This window comes from Piliocolobus tephrosceles, chromosome 9, assembly GCF_002776525.5.
Source record: "Piliocolobus tephrosceles isolate RC106 chromosome 9, ASM277652v3, whole genome shotgun sequence".
Lineage (NCBI taxonomy): Eukaryota > Metazoa > Chordata > Mammalia > Primates > Cercopithecidae > Piliocolobus > Piliocolobus tephrosceles.
Window position 1 is genome coordinate 58,108,974 of NC_045442.1, and position 19,677 is coordinate 58,128,650.

At 40.7% G+C, this 19,677-nt stretch overlaps 1 protein-coding gene across 6 annotated transcripts in view; it reads left to right on the forward strand.

Annotated features, from left to right (window-relative positions):
- Positions 1 to 7,290, forward strand: part of ARID5B (AT-rich interaction domain 5B) — a 193,387-nt gene extending 186,097 nt beyond the window's left edge. For all 6 annotated transcript variants that reach the window (XM_023205141.3, XM_023205144.2, XM_023205142.3 and 3 more), the window contains one exon: positions 1,212 to 7,290. In XM_023205141.3, the coding sequence (XP_023060909.1) occupies positions 1,212 to 3,377 (2,166 nt within the window). In that variant the 3' untranslated portion in view covers positions 3,378 to 7,290. The remainder of the gene's footprint in view (positions 1 to 1,211) is intronic.
- Positions 7,291 to 19,677: the final 12,387 nt, after the last annotated feature.

Consider the following 19,677-nt stretch of genomic DNA (forward strand, 5'->3'; position numbering starts at 1 on the left):
GCCTCAGCCTCCTGAGTAGTTGAGATTACAGACGCCCACCACCACGCCCAGCTAATTTTTGTTTTTTTACTAGAGACAAGGTTTCACTATGTAGACCAGGCTGGTCTTGAACTCCTGACCTCAGGTGATCCGCCCACCTCGGCCTCCATAAGTGCTGAGATTACAGGCACCTCTTTTCTTAACAGAGAAGAACAAAGTTCAAGGGATGAGATGGAAAAAGGAGGGGAAAAAGACCGGCTCAGTACAACTGTTTTGTGACTGCTCTGCTAAGACATGTCAGGGCAGAATGACAGCAGTTTTGAAAGGGCTTGTCAGCTAGGTCACAGACAGAAAGTTAAAATGACCTCTTAAGGTCAAAGTTTACATGGCTACATAATGCAGATGGATCAAATTGGTACCCACAACTTCTGTCAGTAGGGTCACATAAGGAGTATCTGTCTCATTGACTATAATTTATTTCATTGAACAGCAAAGCTATATTTGTGGTGGCACAGACTGTCTGAATTTTGACAACTTCATTTTGGGCTTTAATAGAAATGTAGTTTGCTGCAACCTAGAAGGACTTAGTCTCCTCTGTCCCTCAGGTAGACAGGCTGCCAAGAACTCTTCATACTTTGTCAGTATTTTAGCATTATCTGCATGTCATCTGGCCTGAGTAGAAATTATTAACACTTATGCATTGCTAATCTTCAGTACATCATATTGAATACATTGGGAAGGGGTTTGCCCTCTTAAAGAAAAGCAAGGAGTTGCAATAGGTTCATTGTTTGTTGTTAACATGGGGTTGGTTGAATTTTTGAAAGAGAAATGCTTTAAAAAAATCTTTCTCAGGAGTATCATAAAACACAACATGTAATTTAAAACCCATTTGGATAATTGACTGATGTGACAAGAAGACAACCTTAGAATTAAACTATATATTAGAATCAAGGAGTGATATGATTGTATACCATCAGTACATAACACTGCTATTTTGATAGGTGTCTCATAAGGGACTGAAGCAAATATGCATATTTCCCCTAATGTTTCTGTAATTTAGATTTCTTTGTTTAGAGCCATGATTGGGGAGTAATAAAGCTTTACAGAAACTTCATGAGCTGATTGACAAGCCTGTTTTCAAGTAAAACTGCTGTGTGGAATATTTCATTTCATAGCAAAACGTGTCAGTGTGTTTGGTTTTCTTCTGACTGTCTTTTGAAATATGTTACCAGGTTTCATCAGAGCAAGAAAAAGAACAAGAGACTTTAAGCCAGAAAAGCATCCCTGAGCCTCTCCCAGCAGCAGATGTGAAGAAAAAAGTAGAAGGGTATCAGGAATTTTCAGCGAGGCCCCTGGCGTCCAGAGTAGACCCAGAGAAGGACAGCGAAACAGACCAAGGTTCCAACAGTGAGAAGGTGGCAGAGGAGGCGGGAGAGAAGGGGCCCACACCTCCACTCCCAAGTGCTCCTCTGGCCCTGGAAAAAGATTCAGCCTTGGTCCCTGGGGCCAACAAACAGCCACTCACCTCTCCTAGTGCCCTAGTGGACTCAAAACAGGAATCCAAACTGTGTTGTTTTACAGAGAGCCCTGAAAATGAACCGCAAGAAGCATCCTTCCCCAGCTTCCCCACCACACAGCCACCACTGGCAAACCAGAATGAGACGGAGGACGACAAACTGCCCGCCATGGCGGATTACATCGCCAACTGCACCGTGAAGGTGGACCAGCTGGGCAGTGACGACATCCATAATGCGCTCAAGCAGACCCCAAAGGTCCTTGTGGTCCAGTCGTTTGACATGTTCAAAGACAAAGACCTGACTGGGCCCATGAACGAGAACCATGGACTTAATTACACACCCCTGCTCTACTCTAGGGGCAACCCAGGCATCATGTCCCCGCTGGCCAAGAAAAAGCTTTTGTCCCAAGTGAGTGGGGCCAGCCTCTCTAGTAGCTACCCTTATGGCTCCCCACCCCCTTTGATCAGCAAAAAGAAACTGATTGCTAGGGATGACTTGTGTTCCAGTTTGTCCCAAGCCCACCATGGCCAAAGCACTGACCATATGGCGGTCAGCCGGCCATCAGTGATTCAGCACGTCCAGAGTTTCAGAAGCAAGCCCTCCGAAGAGAGAAAGACCATCAATGACATCTTTAAGCATGAGAAACTGAGTCGATCAGATCCCCACCGCTGCAACTTCTCCAAGCATCACCTTAACCCCCTTGCTGACTCCTACGTCCTGAAGCAAGAAATTCAGGAGGGCAAGGATAAACTCTTAGAGAAAAGGGCCCTTCCCCATTCCCACATGCCTAGCTTCCTGGCCGACTTCTACTCGTCCCCTCATCTCCATAGCCTCTACAGACACACCGAGCACCATCTTCATAATGAACAGACATCCAAATACCCTTCCAGGGACATGTACAGGGAATCGGAAAACAGTTCTTTTCCTTCCCACAGACACCAAGAAAAGCTCCATGTAAATTATCTCACGTCCCTGCACCTGCAAGACAAAAAGGCGGCGGCAGCAGAAACCCCTACGGATGATCAGCCTACAGATCTGAGCCTTCCCAAGAACCCGCACAAACCTACCGGCAAGGTCCTGGGCCTGGCTCACTCCACCACAGGGCCCCAGGAGAGCAAAGGCATCTCCCAGTTCCAGGTCTTAGGCAGCCAGAGTCGAGACTGTCACCCCAAAGCCTGTCGGGTATCACCCATGACCATGTCGGGCCCTAAAAAATATCCTGAATCACTTTCAAGATCAGGAAAACCTCACCATGTGAGACTGGAGAATTTCAGGAAGATGGAAGGCATGGTCCACCCAATCCTGCACCGGAAAATGAGCCCACAGAACATTGGGGCGGCGCGGCCAATCAAGCGCAGCCTGGAGGATTTGGACCTTGTGATTGCAGGGAAAAAGGCCCGGGCAGTGTCCCCCTTAGACCCATCCAAGGAGGTCTCTGGGAAGGAGAAGGCCTCTGAGCAGGAGAGTGAAGGCAGCAAGGCAGCGCACGGTGGGCATTCCGGGGGCGCCTCAGAAGGCCACAAGCTTCCCCTCTCCTCCCCTATCTTCCCAGGTCTGTATTCCGGGAGCCTGTGTAACTCGGGCCTCAACTCCAGGCTCCCGGCTGGGTATTCTCATTCTCTGCAGTACTTGAAAAACCAGACTGTGCTTTCTCCGCTCATGCAGCCCCTGGCTTTCCACTCGCTTGTGATGCAAAGAGGAATTTTTACATCACCAACAAATTCTCAGCAGCTGTACAGACACTTGGCTGCGGCTACACCTGTAGGAAGTTCGTATGGGGACCTTTTGCATAACAGCATTTACCCTTTAGCTGCTATAAATCCTCAAGCTGCCTTTCCATCTTCCCAGCTGTCATCCGTGCACCCCAGTACAAAACTGTAGGCTCAGCTCTGCCCAGCAGTCCAAAGCGGCATGGCCAACAGAGCTTCACTCCTTACCCAGGAGTGCTGGCTTATAGAGTTAGAAGGCAGTATTTCTTCTAATCTGAGGCTACGATCAGTCCCAGCTTTAGGGGCCCAAAGGGGAGGTGAACATGCCTGATTTTTGTGGGACAGCTCTAGCCTTGGCTGGTCAGTCTTGACTCCCTTCCAACACTGATGCCCAGGCACCTCCAGATCATTCACTTCGCACGTGGGCCTTGTGAAGGGATTTGTGAATATCCAGGAAGAACTTAGAGGACCCCATCTGAGTTCGGATGGTCAGGAAACAATCTGGGCAAATAAGAGGCAGGCATTTCAAAAAACGGGCAAGGAAGACTGGCAAATAGATGCCAAAGGATGCCCCTCTTTTTCATAAAACTCTCCAAGGTTCAATCAATGCAATGTATAGTGAAACTTCAATAGATCTTTCATTTTGACACTATTAAACAATCCAGAGAAGTAAACACTGTTAAATTGACTGTATATATTTGCTTCTTAAAACTACCCGTATCACTGTTTGCTCACCTAATTTATATACAGGTAGTTCCATTTTCTCCCAGTTCCTTCTCGTCTCTTTTTTTTTATTATTATTAAATGGTATTGCTTTTGTTTGCAGGTCTTTTTGTTTTTGTTTTGTTTTCGAGGCTGACTGACTGTCCTAGTTGTTGATGTGTGTTTGTAATTTTTCCACATCTTATTTTGAGCAGCTTTGGGTGGTAAAGTTATTGTTTACAAATTGAAGCAACTGATTCTAGTGGAACAAATGAAAAAGAAACAGTCAAGCACACAATAGTGCAAAGAACGTTCCTTTGTAGATCCGCAACTTAAGGATTTTGTTCCTCATAAATGGCATAGTTGAAAGAGCTTATACACTGCTTACCCAGCCAAATGCTTTGCTTTGAAGTATTGGGTTCTGTGAAAATATTGAGCGTTGTACTTACCTTATCTAGGCTGTGAAACTGTCCTACATACCAGAGGAATCATAAAAACAAAAACCTCACTGGCAGCAAGCTGCCGAATAACAACAGAGTCTAGAGGACATATTTGTGGGCTGCACAGATATTTTAGGAATTTCAGAAATTAGAACAGGAGCCAAAATGATTTACATTGGTGTTGGCACTGATTCCTTTAAATGATCTGGGAAAGGGGGTTGGGAAGAGGATGGAGCTCAACTGGCCAGAAGAGGAGCAGCTGCAGTCCTGATAGCTTCTCTAGCCTCGGTCTTTTGAGTAATAAGTAGTCACGTTGTTTTCATCCAGTTGGTTTCCTGTCATTCCCAAGAAGAATCTCCCAGGCCACATCTTTGAGGATAACTGACATACTGGATTAGCCTTTTCAAAAGAAAAGTCATCCTCTTTGGGTTTATGGGGCGTGAGTTTTGTGTGTGCACACACACAAACTTGTAAGGTGGTTTGGGTCATGTTTTTAACCACCTGGCAACACAGTCCACTTTCTGGTTTCTTTTATTGTTGGAAGTAAATGGTCAAGCTGCTCAGGCAGTGAAAAGATGTGGAGAATGTCCATTGTCATTCTTGCCACTGTATTCCATTTGCTACCGAGATGTAACATTAAGGTGGACACATATTCTAACTGTATTAATTAAAAGTCAATGGATACAGAGAGTGGATTTTCTCCCCAAGTCCCATCCCTGCTGAAGACCGCTTGGATGAACTCCCCAGCCCACTGTGCCCCTCCCGCAACACTACCAGTAGACTTTAGAACCATAGCTAACTAAGTCTTTTACCTCTGAGATACTTAATTCTGGGAAAATTGATGACAATTTTCAACTTCTAAATAGGTAACTTGACTGCAAAATAATCAAAACTGATAAAAATGAAACTGCGGCTCTTAAACAAAGCCATGCATGCCGTGCATTTGTATTGAAATGTCTCCATGATATGAAGCCAAATATTCAATGTAACATACTTAATATCCAAAGGTGGAAACAAAAGAATGTAGAGATCCAGTGTTAAGAGTTCCATTTGCTTCAATTAATTATTTACCTTCCTGTGGAATAATATATATATATATATATATTTAATAGAACCATAGATAGACTAGTAGAATTTAGATTATAAATGTGTGAGTGCAGATTATCCTGCTATTGCACAAGCTAGAGGGGGGAAAAAATCTCAATTCCAGCTGGCAAGATGCTAGCCATGACACATATAAGAAAGTTGCACTAGATTGAATGGTCACAGAATCGGAGGACATGGAAGAAAAAGGAAACTTCGGTGGTTCTGCAGCAGACATGGGCTAGATCATATGTGGTTTCTATGAGTTCGCGTCTCAAAAAAAAAGAGGGGGGGGGCATCTGTCCCCAGTGGAGCTCACCTATTTGGAATATGGGGCATTTGTTTTTTCCACTGCAATGATTTCAGTCTGGTTTCATCATGTTGGAATTCGATCACACCATTTCAAACAATGTTAACATAGTCCAGCTTTTGTTTTTCTCATCTCTTCCGAGAGGAGACTTCACTGTTTCTGTCTGAGGAAGCTCATACCCTCGGCAAAACATCAGGACAAATAAAGAGAAATGGGGCTATGCATTCCCAACAGAAGCAGTGTGTTATTTGTTTTAAAACTCTGAACAGAGATCTTGGAAATCTTTCAAAAAGACCATTGAATTCTTCATTGGCTGAGAACGATGTTTTAAAATGTCTTAAATAAGGCTTTGTTTGCATTGTTTGAGTTCAAGGGGCCTTATTATTGAATGGAATTGCACAAGCCTTTCTTTGTGCAATCAAACCTTTGTTATTGGTAGTTCTGTAAAGGAAACTGTGGAATCGAATTGGCAGTGGAGTCATAAATCTATTTACTGAGTGTGGCTTCCAAGAAATGTTGCAATTCAAAATGCACTAAGTCTGTGATTTACTGGAGATTTGGAGATTCTAAATAATATTTTTAAAAAAACTTTTCCATGCAACTTCTGGTTTAATGTTTGGCAACTCCACATGATAAAAAAAAAAAAAAAAAAAACAGCCCAACCGAGTTTCAGAATTAAGTATTCTTCTAGTAAGTGATTCAAACTTGTAATATTTGCCACAGGACTGACTTATTTATTTACTAGCTAGAAGCTCTTAAGTTCACTTGTTTATCAGGGCATATACAAAAGGGTTTGTTAAAACTCAATGTTAACTTTACAACTTTCTGACCTGGTGCATGAATTCTCAAGTACTGTATTTCACTGTGTTGGTGTGTCTGATGGAAATTTCGAGGTGGTCCCACAAAAAATATTTTATGTAGTGTGCCTTCAAAGAGAACCATTTATTTCTCTTCACTTATCGTCCCACAAAGTCACATTTGGTGGTGGTCAGCCAAGTCCCATCTGGTCTAGTTTTACTCTTGTCCCAATTTTAAAGAGAAATGGGAATGAGTTTGCCCTGGTGAGACCCACACCATTGCAATGATTATCTTGAGCACTTAAAGTCCAGTGTTGGCTGTTAGTGTATTTGATATTCTGCCTGTCTCCTCATGGTTGAAATATGTCTGAAGAATAGCAGCATAATCTCTTGGCTGTTTATACTTTTTTAAACTTTCCTGTGTTGTAAATATTGTATACTTTTGGTGATTCCAGCTATGTAACCTCTATGCTCTGTAAGGTGATTATTTGTATATAGCAACATGGCCCAGTGATATTATATAGTTTCCCAATGGAGAGGTTATTGAGTAACCTTTGCATTAGTTTAAACACTACCAGAAGAATGCTGAGCCAACTATAAACACTCAATTTTGTATGTTTTCCAAATTGTACTTATTACTGCTTTTGATACTGTATTACGTGCCAATAGTTTCCCAATCACATAGCAGGCAAGAGATATTTTGTACTTTTTGATCCACTGTAATATTTAATAAAAAATGTTACTATCTGTTTCCTTTTGGGTGTGAGTAATCTGTCACTCTTCCTGAGGAGCCTGTGGCCTCCCCAGAAGACTTTCCACCCCATCTGTCTAAATTGGATGATAACAATAATGATGGCAATGTCTGTTGTTCACTAAGGACCTAGTGGGTGCCCAGTTGGCAAATATCTCTTATCTTCACAAGCTCATGTAAATATGGTTATACCCATTTTACTTAGGAGAAAACTAAAGCTTAGAGAGGTAAATCAACTGGTCCAAGATCACCCAACAGATGGCAGAGTCAGGATTTGAAGCCAGGGCTCTCATCTGTGTACTTCCTTTGTATATCATCCTCCTCTGCTGGTAGGATAATCACAAAAGTTATTTTACTTACTTACTTACTTACTTACTTACTTACTTATTTATTTATTTATTTATTTATTTATTTATTTATTTATTTATTTTGAGACAGAGTCTTGCTCTGTCACCCAGGCTGAGTACAGTGGCTCGATCTCAGGTCACTGCAACCTCTGCCTCCCAGGTTCAAGCGATTCTCCTGCCTCAGCCTCCTGAGTAGCTGGGATTACAGGTGCATGCCACCACGCCCAGCTAATTTTTTAATTTTTAGTAGAGACGGGGTTTCACCATGTTGGTCAGGCTAGTCTCGAACTCCTGACCTCATGATCCGCCCGCCTCAGCCTCCCAAAGTGCTGGGATTACAGGCGTGAGCCACCGCACCCAGCCAAGTTAATTGTTTTTTATTCAGTCAGCAAAGATTAACTCATGCCCCAATTGCCAGGCATAGTATTAGGAGCTGGTAATACAATGGTAAATAAAATATTGTCTCTGGGAGCTTATAAATCTTATGGGAAAGAGAGTTCATCAAATAGGCATTCCTATAAATTCAAAACTTCAGTGTGATTGAGTTCCAGGAGAGAGGAGTTTGAGGAGTAAAATGACACACAAAGAGGAGGTGGTGACTAAAGTGACTGGCCGAGTATGGGAGGGAGGGCATTGGCAAGAGGGTAGGTCAGGCACAGGGTACCACATGTGCAAAGGCCCTGAAGCAGGAACGAGTTTGGCTTATTAGAGGAATTGAGAAAAGCCTGTGGGGCTTGATGGCCTTGTCGAAGGAGTGAGGTTAGAGTGCATAGCAGGGGCAGGCGGGTAGGTCCCAACAGAACAGATTGATTTGATCAATTTTGTCTTTATCCTAAGCAAGAAAGATTTGTCTTTTTCAATATCACCCTCTGGCTGTTGTGTGAGGGGAGCTTAAGAGCAATCTAACATCAATGAGGTGGTGGTCATTTCAGTGGGGCGATGGAAGGTGAGGGTGGACACATTTCAGAGGTACTTAGAAGGAGGAATGAGCAAACATGGTGATGAATTAAATGGGACAATTGATGGAAAGATATTCAGGAAGAGGAATATCTGGGAAAGCGCTGCATATTCTGAGGTCTGCATCTTTTAATCGTAGACCTGGTGGTGATGGACAAAGATTTCTGATCTTTTGTTCCCTTGACCTCTGCCTCCAGCTTCCCTTGGCTTTGCTCAGCTTATCATGAGTTGAAATGAGGTATTTACAAGGCAACACCCTATGCGCTCCCTTCTTAATGAGTCCTAGAGAGGAAGGAGAGGTGTGGGGAACAGGATTTGGTGAGTGCCTTGGCTTATGGTCAGGGCGGCTTTGATAGACAGGAAAGAGTAAGATGCTAGCAAGCATGTCACCACAACTCAGAGGAGAAAAGAAACATATATTTTGGTAAAAGCCATGGGATCCTTTTCCTCATCATTACTGACTCTCCAAAGGACCCTGCCCGTGTACATCAGGGTCAGCAGGAGTTGCTGCAACATGTTAGGAGCCTCACCCTCTTCTTGCTGGCTGTCATTCCTTAGCTAATCCTGCACCCGACAAACACGAGAGGAAACCCCAGCCCCATGGTCCCCTGGCCCTCATTCTGAGTCATGTGTATTTCACCATATCATGTGACTTACTGTGAGTACATCAGACGAATGTTCCTCCACCTGTGACACATTCAGCATTTGCAGATCTGATACAAGATTCCTATGCAACAGGAAACATTGTAAGTTAATCCATTATTGCCAGGCGCTGGCTGGCAGATACTGTTGGAGAAGAGGTGCTTTTGCTAAAGATGTCACTCATAGAGCAAAAGCAATGACAAGTCCAATGTCTATTCTAGGAAAGTGGCCAAAGTTAACAAATGTTTTAGGGCTGATAGTGACCAGAAAATAGGTGATATTTATATCAACAAGTATGTAAGTGGCAGAAGGTGGGAGTGGGGTCAGAGGTGACCTCTGGCCAGGAACAATGTAATCCCAGCTACTCAGGAGGCTGAGGCAGGAGAATCACTTGACCAGGGAGGTGGAGGTTGCAGTGAGCCGAGATCGCACCATTGCACTCCAGGCTGGGCTACAAGCAAAACTTCATCTCAGAAAAAAAAAAAAAAAAAAAAAGGAAGTGCAGCCTTCAAGATTGACCTAGGGAATATACTAAATCACATTAATTTGGGCTTCACTAATTCAGAATTCCTGAATTTTGGAATCTCCATGGTAATTCTCAGGATAAATAACATTCCAAAGCACTTGTTTAACCTGCTCAGAAGAACAAATTATTTTTAATCATGCTAGCCATAGCCACAGGCATTCAGCCTGCTTTAGTAACAACTAGGTGATCTGTTCCCTGAGGCACCTGTACAAGAACTACTAGTACTTTTGCGGTGGAACTACTACTACTTTAATTATTGGTGAAACTCCCTCTAGAACAGAGGTGTTCATTAGAATTTCCTGGGGTGGTGGAACTGTTCTATAATTTAGAGTTGTCCAGTATTGTAGCTAATAGCCAATGTGGTGACTGAACCCTTGCAATGTGCCCGGTGTGATGAAACAACTGACTCTTTAATTCTACTTACTTTTTATTCATTTAAATTTCAATAGCCACATGTGGTTACTGGTTACTCTATTGGACAGCACAGCTCTCGAAAGGCCGATTGGTCAATATGCATATATGGATAGACCCAATGACAGATAAACCAGTATCTGCACATAAACTTTAACCTGAACACTAAAGCAAATGACATTGTTCCTCTTTTTAGCAAAACTTTATCTATTGGGGTGACAATGGCTTTAATATTTTTCATTCAAGATTTATACATCATATAAATGTATACATCTTATAAAAATATTTAGCCAGTTAAATGCTCAATAAACTAATCATTTAGAAAGCATTAAGATAAGGCTACTCTTATGGTATCTTTTAACCCAGCCCTGCCGTTTGTGTTAAATCTGATTGTGTGAGGCTTGAATGCAACTTCCAGAAAATCTGTGAAATACTAGATGTGGCCATGTTCAAGCCATCCTTCTTCACTCCATGGTAATTCAACATTTATCCATGGAGACTGGGAGGGCATTCAGTGTGAGGAACATGATGGCCAGATAGGTAGAGGGAGACCTAGGGACCAAGTGTGGAAAAACACGCAACCAACATATTTTTAGTGTCTTGGTCCTAATTTCTCAAACCTGGGTTTGTTACTTTATTTCTCCTTTACACATAATGATAACAACAACTAATGATATCAATGACAGCTCTGTGTGTGACAAACAATATTTTAAATGTTCATTTGGTATTAATTTATTTGATCCTTATAACATTCCATCATGCAGATACTATAATATATTCCTACTTTACAGTTGAGGAAAATAAGGAATAACTGAGCTTTTGATGACCAATCAAAATAGGCAGTACCTGCCCATGGCATTAGAAGACTCTTTCTTGAAGTTTGTTCTTACTGTGCAGTTTCTTTCTTTTTCATACCCTACTCCAACCCTGAAATTCAAGAAATCAGCACAAACACTGAATCAGAGCACCCTAAGGTTTTTAAATAAATCAATGAGGGCAAAAAAAGAGAAGACCTCAATAGACAGTACTAGGAAAGTAAAACGAATATAATAGATACTTTTAAAATTATTAGAGGATGATGTTAAGTTTAAAAATTGGAAAAGATGAAAAACTGTTGCATAAAAAAATAGAAATTAGCAATATTTTCTCAAGAAGGAACATAAAAGTCATAACTAAGAGCTTTTTCAGTAGTCAAATATGTCCCCACAAAAAACACCAATCCCAGATGGCTTTAAGAACTGTTTCAGAGAATTGAAAAAGAGGAAAATCTACACAATTCTTTTTATGAGTTTATTTTGACCTTATTACCAAAATTCAAAAAGGATAGTGAAAGAAAGAGAAAATACAGACCCATTGCACTTATAAACCAGATGCAGAAATCTTAAAAAAAATTTCAGCAAATTATAAAAGTTTATGCTTATACCTGTTTACATCTATTTGCACACATACAGCGCATGTGTATATGTGTGTGTGCACACACACACATATACAAAAATATAAAAATAAAATTTGAAAGTTATTGAAATATTACAGAAAAAGAAGTTTATTCTGAAAATATAAAGATGGTGAAATATTAGAAATTTTATTCATGAAATAATATGTGAAGTCATGTAGGAAAAAAAATTTGGATCCAAACCTCAAACAATACAGAGATGAATTACAAATGAATTAAAGATTTAAATGTACAAAATAAAATTATAATGAAAGACTTGAGGAGAACACAGGATAATTGTTTTATAACCTTGGCATGGCAAAAGCCATCCTATGATTCAAAATTCAGAAACTATAAAACTCTAAAAGATTGAACTATAACTATAAAAGACTGAGCTATAAGTATAAAGATTGAAAATTTATCGGCATAAAAATAAAATATTTATATGCAAAAAATAAGCAAATTTAAAATAAAAATTTTACTATGGGAATAAACTTCTGCAACTTATATCCCAAAAGCCTCGTATCTCTAATATATAAATAGCCCTTAGAAATCAAGAAGAAAATGGGCAATAAAATGTACAGCTCTTCAGGGTACAGTTCAGTCAATTTTGACAAATGTAACCATGACCAAGAAGAAACCACTGTACAATTCCATTTTGGCAGAACACTTTCTCATGACACTTTCTGGTCAGTTGGCCCACTCTAATCCAGAAGGCAATCACTATTCTAATTTCTATCAGCAAAGATTTGTTTGGCTTATTTTTTTTTTTTTTAGCATGCTTTTAAAACATTCAAAAAATTTAAAAGCATTTAGCATGCTTTTAAAACACAAAGGCATTTACTATCACAGTTTTGCTTTTATTTAACATAGTGCTGTAGATTTTTTTGCCGTATTATATGACCATAATAGGAAATTAAATGCATAAGGTTTGGAATGGAAGAAACACAATTGATATTTTTCATAAACAATAAGACTGTTCATCTGGAAAATCCCAGAATTTATAGGTAAATTATTACAATAAGTGAAAGAGCTCAGCAAATTTGTTATATATAAGAGTTCTAAAAGATCAAAGTCCATAACATTTTTATCTACCAGTGACAACTGAAATGACAATTTTTAAAATTTCCATACTAATGAAAAGAAAAGGTACCTAGGAAGAAATCTAGCAAAATATTTGGAAAGCAACTTGGCAAAATCCAATGTAGTGGCAAATGCACTTACTGTGTACTATAAACTTAGCAAGAACACTTTTAGATCTTTACTTAGAACCCTCACACTTGTGTTAGAAGGCCAAAGTATGGGGATGTTCATTGCGGCGTTGATTCTCATCAAACCCAGGAAAATACACAGATGAAAAACAACATAAAAGTTGGCCAGTGAAGAATAGATATGTAAATAAATGAAAAATATATGACCCCTTGCCTCAAAGGACATGAGGCTAGAAGCAGTTCCTACAGCTGTGCCCATGGATTGAAGGTGAGTACCTTTCTGCATTTTTTATGGCAAAATTGTGCAGATTTCAAGAACATCATGGTAATGATTTCCAAGCAGGGCTTCTAATCCATGTGTGGGCAGGATGCTGCTGTGCTTGGAGGAACAAATAGGCCTGCCCAAAGTGGAGGCTCAGGACAGGGGAGGTGGGAGTCTGCAACATTTCTCCTGAGAAACTGAGGCTGCATAGTAATAGAACTGGTTCGCTTAGGCCCGAAATATTTCCTTTCCCAGATATTTGTGCAAGCACGTGTGTGTGTGTGTGTGTATATATATATATATACACACACATATATGTGTGTGTGTGTATGTGTGTATACACATATATATGTACAGGTATATTCCCTGTTGCATTGTATATAAGTGTGGCACACATACACACACATACACACAGAGGTTCTGTGCTAAGCGTTTCTCTTTATAATAACTCTCTGGGGTTATGTTATCATACCTTCCTTACAAATGTAGAAACTGAAGCTTAGAGAGGTTAGATAACCCACCAAACATCACCTACAACTTTTATGGCAAAGCAAGAATTCAAGCCCAGACTTGAAGAACAGGTTTTAATACATCATCTCTTCTATTTCATAGAGGCCCCAAATAGGGAGGATGATTTGCTGTGTAGAAGAAAAATGTCCTATTGACTCCTTGATCCTTGAGCACTGGGATCCTTCTGCTGCTCTCCCACTTTAACATCATGTCAAATTTCTGGAAAGTGCTCTACCCATGTGTGTAAACTAAGTCATATGCATGAAGACAAGCTCACTTTAATTTGGAAAATTCTGCAAGGAAACCAAAGGGCAAATTATATTTGTGGGCAATTGTCTTCACTAGATTGGGCATCTTCTTAAATCAGTAACCAGCTCAGATCTGGAGAATCAATATCTGGGATTGAAAAATGGGCTTTTTTGAATGCTCTGGTTTAGTGATCTGTAATAGTAATATCTGTTCATCTTTTATTGCAATACAGGCAAGGCACTGAGTTCTTCATACACATTATTTCATGCTTCTATTAAAATCCTTCATAGATGAGGAAATTGGGGCTTAGGCAATTGCCTAATTTTACCCCATTAACTTGCCTATAATTACCCCATTAGCAAGTGTCTATGCTTTGATTATGAACATGGGGCATCTGGCTCTAGCGTCCAGGTGCCCAGCCTCTACCCTGAACTGAAGCAGACAGAATTCCCTCCTTGGAATTCCACCTTTCCCACCAGGCTCCTGGTGTGAGTTGGGGGGAAGTCTGCACACAGTCCCCTTGGGCTCTCTCCATCCCTCTTGGTGACTGCTTTTTCAGTGTCCCTGAGTCTATCATCCAAGCTTGGGAAGTTCATCTTTATGAAGTTCAATTTTTATTCATTAAACATTCTTGTCATATTGCCACACAGAGTCTGCAGCCTGTTTGTGCTGGGCTGTTCCTTCTGCCGGCCTGTAGCTCACCCAGCTATTCCTGACTGTTCCTCAGGACTTTGGCTGACACAGGCGGCATGAAGGAGCCCACAGAAAATTGTGAATGACGAGATTCTTTCACCCATCGCAAACTAGGGTCTGCTAATTCCCACAACAAATATTTGGGGAAAAAGTAAAACCTCATTCATAATTGCCTTTGTCAGTTTGTTGGAAAACTCAAGATGCAGGTGCCAGCAGATTCAGTTTGGTGAGTGTCTGTTACTGGTTTGCAGATGGCCATCTTTTCCTTGTATCATCACATGACAAATAAGACAGCTCATCTCTTTAGTCTCTCCTTGTAAGGCACTCATCCCACTCGTGAGGGCTCTACCCCTGGCCTCATCACCTCCCAAAGGCTCCTCTTCCAAACACCATTATATTGAGAATTAGATTTCAACATAGGAATTTTGGGGGAACACAGACATTCAGCCCATAATAATAATATAAGTTCATTAAGAAGCTAATTCATCTTTTAAGTTAAAGATGGAGAGTTTAAATCTCTAGCCGTTCACAAAGGCATGGAAACCCATGGTCACCACCTGTTGTGTTTGTTAATCTACTCCACCATTAAAAAAAAAAAGCATTCATTTTATATTTAAAATAGTACAAACATAGTATGTAATAGAAGGCAAAATTCTTCTGAGTTTTAAGGTAAAACCAAAAACATCAAAAAATATCAGATTTGCAGCAGGCTGTTTTAGGCTACAATCCAACAAATACCCCTTGGTTATCTATACGTGCCAGGTGGTCTGGGAGCTCCAGTTACAGCACCAAGGAAGGCCGTGCCTCTCTTTCTCCTGGAGCTGGAAGTCTAGCAAGGAAGGCAGGTATGACAGCAGCACTTTTAAGTATTTTGGGTGTTACAAAAGACAACAGTCAAAGACCTTTAGGGAGTAGAGCACCATCAACCAGGGCTCAGGGAAGGTCTCTTGAAGGAAGTGACTATTTTTTTTGAGACGGAGTCTCGCTCTGTTGCCCAGGCTGGAGTGCAGTGGCGCCATCTCGCCTCACTGCAACCTCTGCCTCCCAGGTTCAAGCAATTCCCTGCCTCAGTCTCCTCAGTCTCCTGAGTAGCTGGGATTACAGGCACCTGCCACCATGTCAGGCTAATTTTTGTATTTTTAGAAGAGAGAGTTTCCACCATCTTGGCCAGGCTGGTCTTGAACTCCTGACCTCGTGATCCACACACCTAGGCCTCCCAAAGTGCTGGGATTACAGGCGTGAGCCACCGCGGTTGGCCGAAGGAAGTAACTTTTAAGTGAAGATCTGAGAAGTGATGAATAGAGAAATAAGATACATGAAATCTCACAAACAAGAGGGAGTACCAGGTGTTCTAGGAACTGAGAGAGAGGAAAGGCAGTGGTTGAGGTGGGGAAGCAGGACTTCCGGGGGAAGTACCCAGGTAGGAAAGTATGGGCTTATTTACAATTGGAGCACAACCTTGCATACACAGAGCTAGCCAAATATTAATCAATAAATGACCTGACAAATATTACACCTTATGGGGTCATTTACATTCTGAAAGAGGATGCCAGGCCCAGAAAACCTGGGAGAACCAACTGGAAAACAATAAAAAACAAGAAGAGAATTCAGAGAAGAGATGAGTTGCTAAGTAGCTATTTAAAACCAGTAGCCTTTCCTAAACCATAACTTGTTAGAAATCATGGTAAAAGAAAAGATCTCATTTAATATACAGCAACTGAAAAGAATCCTAAAGATCAATATAACAAGTAATTTACAGGACTTGTATTAAAAACTCTTTAATAACCTATTGGCAGACCTAAAAACAGAAAGACACACTATGGTCTTTGATAGAAAAATATCATTTCCTCCTAAGTTAATTTATACATTTAATGAAATCCCAACTGAAATAGCAATTTTTAACTTAACGAAATAATATTAATGTTTGTTTCTAAAACTAATTATGAATATTAGTCAAAAAAAGTGTTGAAAATGAAAAACAATAAGAACTAGCTGATTGATACTAAAACTATTTTGAAGCTATAATAATTAAAATGGTTTGGCATTAGGGAAAAATAGATCAATTAATAAGAATGAAGAGTTCATAAATGAAACCAAAATCATATGGGAACTAAGATATGAAATGGTAACACTTTAAAACAGTGAGGAAAAGGCAATTAATCAGTAAATAGTGCTGGATCAATTGACTGGAGAAAAAAAATAAAGCTGGATCCTTACTTCAGTTATTATAGTAACATCAATTCCAGATGGATCAAAAAGTTAAATGTAGGGCTGGGCACAGTGGCTCATGCCTGTAATCCCAACACTTTGGGAGGCCGAGGTGGGCGGATCACAAGGTCAGGAGATACAGATCATCCTGGCAAACATGGTGAAACCCCGTCTCTACCAAAAATACAAAAAATTAGCTGGACATGGTGGCAGGCACCTGTAGTCCCAGTTACTCAGGAGGCTGAGACAGGAGAATTGCTTGAACTTGGGAGGCAGAGGTTGCAGTGAGCCGGTATCATGCCACTGCACTCCAGCCTGGGTGACAGAGTGAGACATCGTCTAAAAAAAAAAAAAAAAATTAAATGTAGAAAATGAGCTATAATGGTTCTAGGAAAATACATGGCTATGTTTAAGCTCCTGGAATAGGAAAGGCCTTTCTAGGAAGGATTCAAAACCCAGAGACCATAAAGTTACATTTGACTATATAAAAATTGTGATTTTTTTTTAGAGGGGTGGGTAAAAACATACCCTCAACTAAGAGAAGAAACAAGTGACAAGTTGGGAAAATATTTATAATGGATGTGACAGGAAAAGAGCTAATTGCTTTTAATTTCAAAAAGCTTTTGTAAATAAAATAAAAACGAACAATCCAATAGGAAAAAAAATTGACAAAGCTTATCAGTAGCTAATCACTAAAAAGTGAAAATAAGACAAAGTAAGTATGAAAATATGCTCAATATTATTTGTAAGTAAAATACTGAAAATTAAATAGGAGCAATAGACTGTTTCTTAACTCCTATTATGAGAACAATGATGAGGCCTGTTCTGAGAAGTCTATTGACAGGCAAGCAGTGTCAGACACTGATACGGGGCAGGGGTGGTAGACTGGTTCATTTCTGGAAGGAAGCTTGACAAAGTCCATCTACTTTTAAAGGTACATATTATTTTACTCAGTAATATTTGCTTGCTAAGAATTTACCTATATAATTATCCCTGCACATGTTGGTCAAGAGATATGTACAGGTGTGTTCCCTGTAGTGTTGTTTGTAACAGCAAACAAGGAAAAGTAACCCATCAGTAAAGGATAGTTACATAGCCTATGGGGCTCCTCCTGTCTGATAGATTATTATCAGCTGTGAAAAAGAATGAAGTAGCTTTGAGTATATCAGAGACAGGGAAAAAAGAGGTAGAGGACTGTGTATACTGAATCATTCCTTTTATGTCAATTTTATAGGAATAGATGGACAGACAGACATGCACACTGGTCTAGAAATAAACACATTTTCTAAAAGCAATAAAAAATATTTTACAAGTGGCTACTTTTGGGCAGAGACAAAGAGCTGAGGCAGGAAGACTTTTATGTTTCATTTTATACTTTACTATTGGAAGTTTTAAAAATACATAGGTGAATTACTTTCATTCATTAAAATGTGGACATGGATTACCTGGGTAGTGAGATGATGAACTTTTTTTCTTCTTATTATTATTAATATCATTATTATTATTTTGAGACAGGGTCCCACTGGAGTGCAGTGGCACGATCTCAGCTCACTGCAACCTCCACCTCCTGGGTTCAAGAGATTGTCCTGCCTCAGCCTCCCAAGTAGCTGGGATTACAGATGTGAGCCACCACACCCAGCTAATTTTTGTATTTTGAGTAGAGACAGGGTTTCACCATGTTGACCAGGCTGGTCTCGAACTCCTGACCCCGAGTGATCCACCCACCTTGACCTCCCAAAATGTTGGGATTACAGGCATGAGCCACCACACCCAGCCGTTATATTTTATTTTTATTTAATTTATTTTGAGACAGGGTCTCACTCTGTCACCCACGCTGGAGTGCAGGGGCATGATCATGGCTCACTTCCCAGGCTCAAGGGATCCTCCCACCTTAGCCTCCAGCTGAGAACTACAGGTGCATACCATCACGCCTGGCTAATTTTTTGTATTTTTTTTTTTTTTTAGAGTAGGGGTTTTACCATGTTTCCCAGCCTGGTCTCAAACTTCTGAGCTCAAGTGATTCACCTGCTTCAGCATCCCAAAGTGTTGGGATTACAGGCGTGAGCCACTGCACCCAGGCTTTTTCCTCTTTAAATGTCTATAGTTTATAAAAAAATAAAATAAAAAGTGGGAGAGCCAGGCATGGTTGCACACACCTGTAGTTCCAGCTACAGAGGAGGCTAAGGCTTGTGGCCAGGAGTCTAAGACTGTAGTACATGCCTGTGAATAGCCACTGCACTCCAGCCTGGGCAACATAGCAAGATTCTGCCTCTAGAAAAAAAAAAGTGTGGAAGAGGCAGTAATAAAGAAAAAGATACCAGGTAATGTTTTGGCCAAAAAGATTTAAGTTCAAATGGTGGCCTGTCCAACATTGCTAGGGTCCCAGGAAGAGCTATTTCTAGAGCAGGAGACTTTCTAACATCTCACAGATTCCCTCGCTTGCCACCCATAATAATGGTTCTCCCATACACAGCCATCAGAGCTTGGCTTCGGCATCAAGAGAGTTAAAATGAATGAAAGGAAATCAGTCTTAAAAAAGAATGTCATTGTGATGTGTGCAAGCATTTCCTCTCTATAGATAAAATGGAGTGAGATGGCAAAAACAGATACAGGCTCACCTCATGCTTTTCTTCCCCTCTGCTTAGTTGGGTGGACTGAGATGGCTTATATCCCTCCTACCTTCTTATGAACCCTGCATGTCCCAGGGGCCTAACCATGCAGCAGCCTTCAGCTACGTGACTCCAGGACCTGCAGGACCCCAGGAATGTGTCCTATGATCCTGGATGGGTCTTCTCCCCTCTGTCACTGTCTCCTAAGCTCTTCCTCTCCCATGGCCTTCTTGGGAAGGCAGTTCTTTCCAGTCAATCTTTACTAGTCACTCCTTGAGGCCAGCTTAGCCTCAGGCAGGGTGCAGGAGATGGTAAAATCCAGTTTCTAGGCT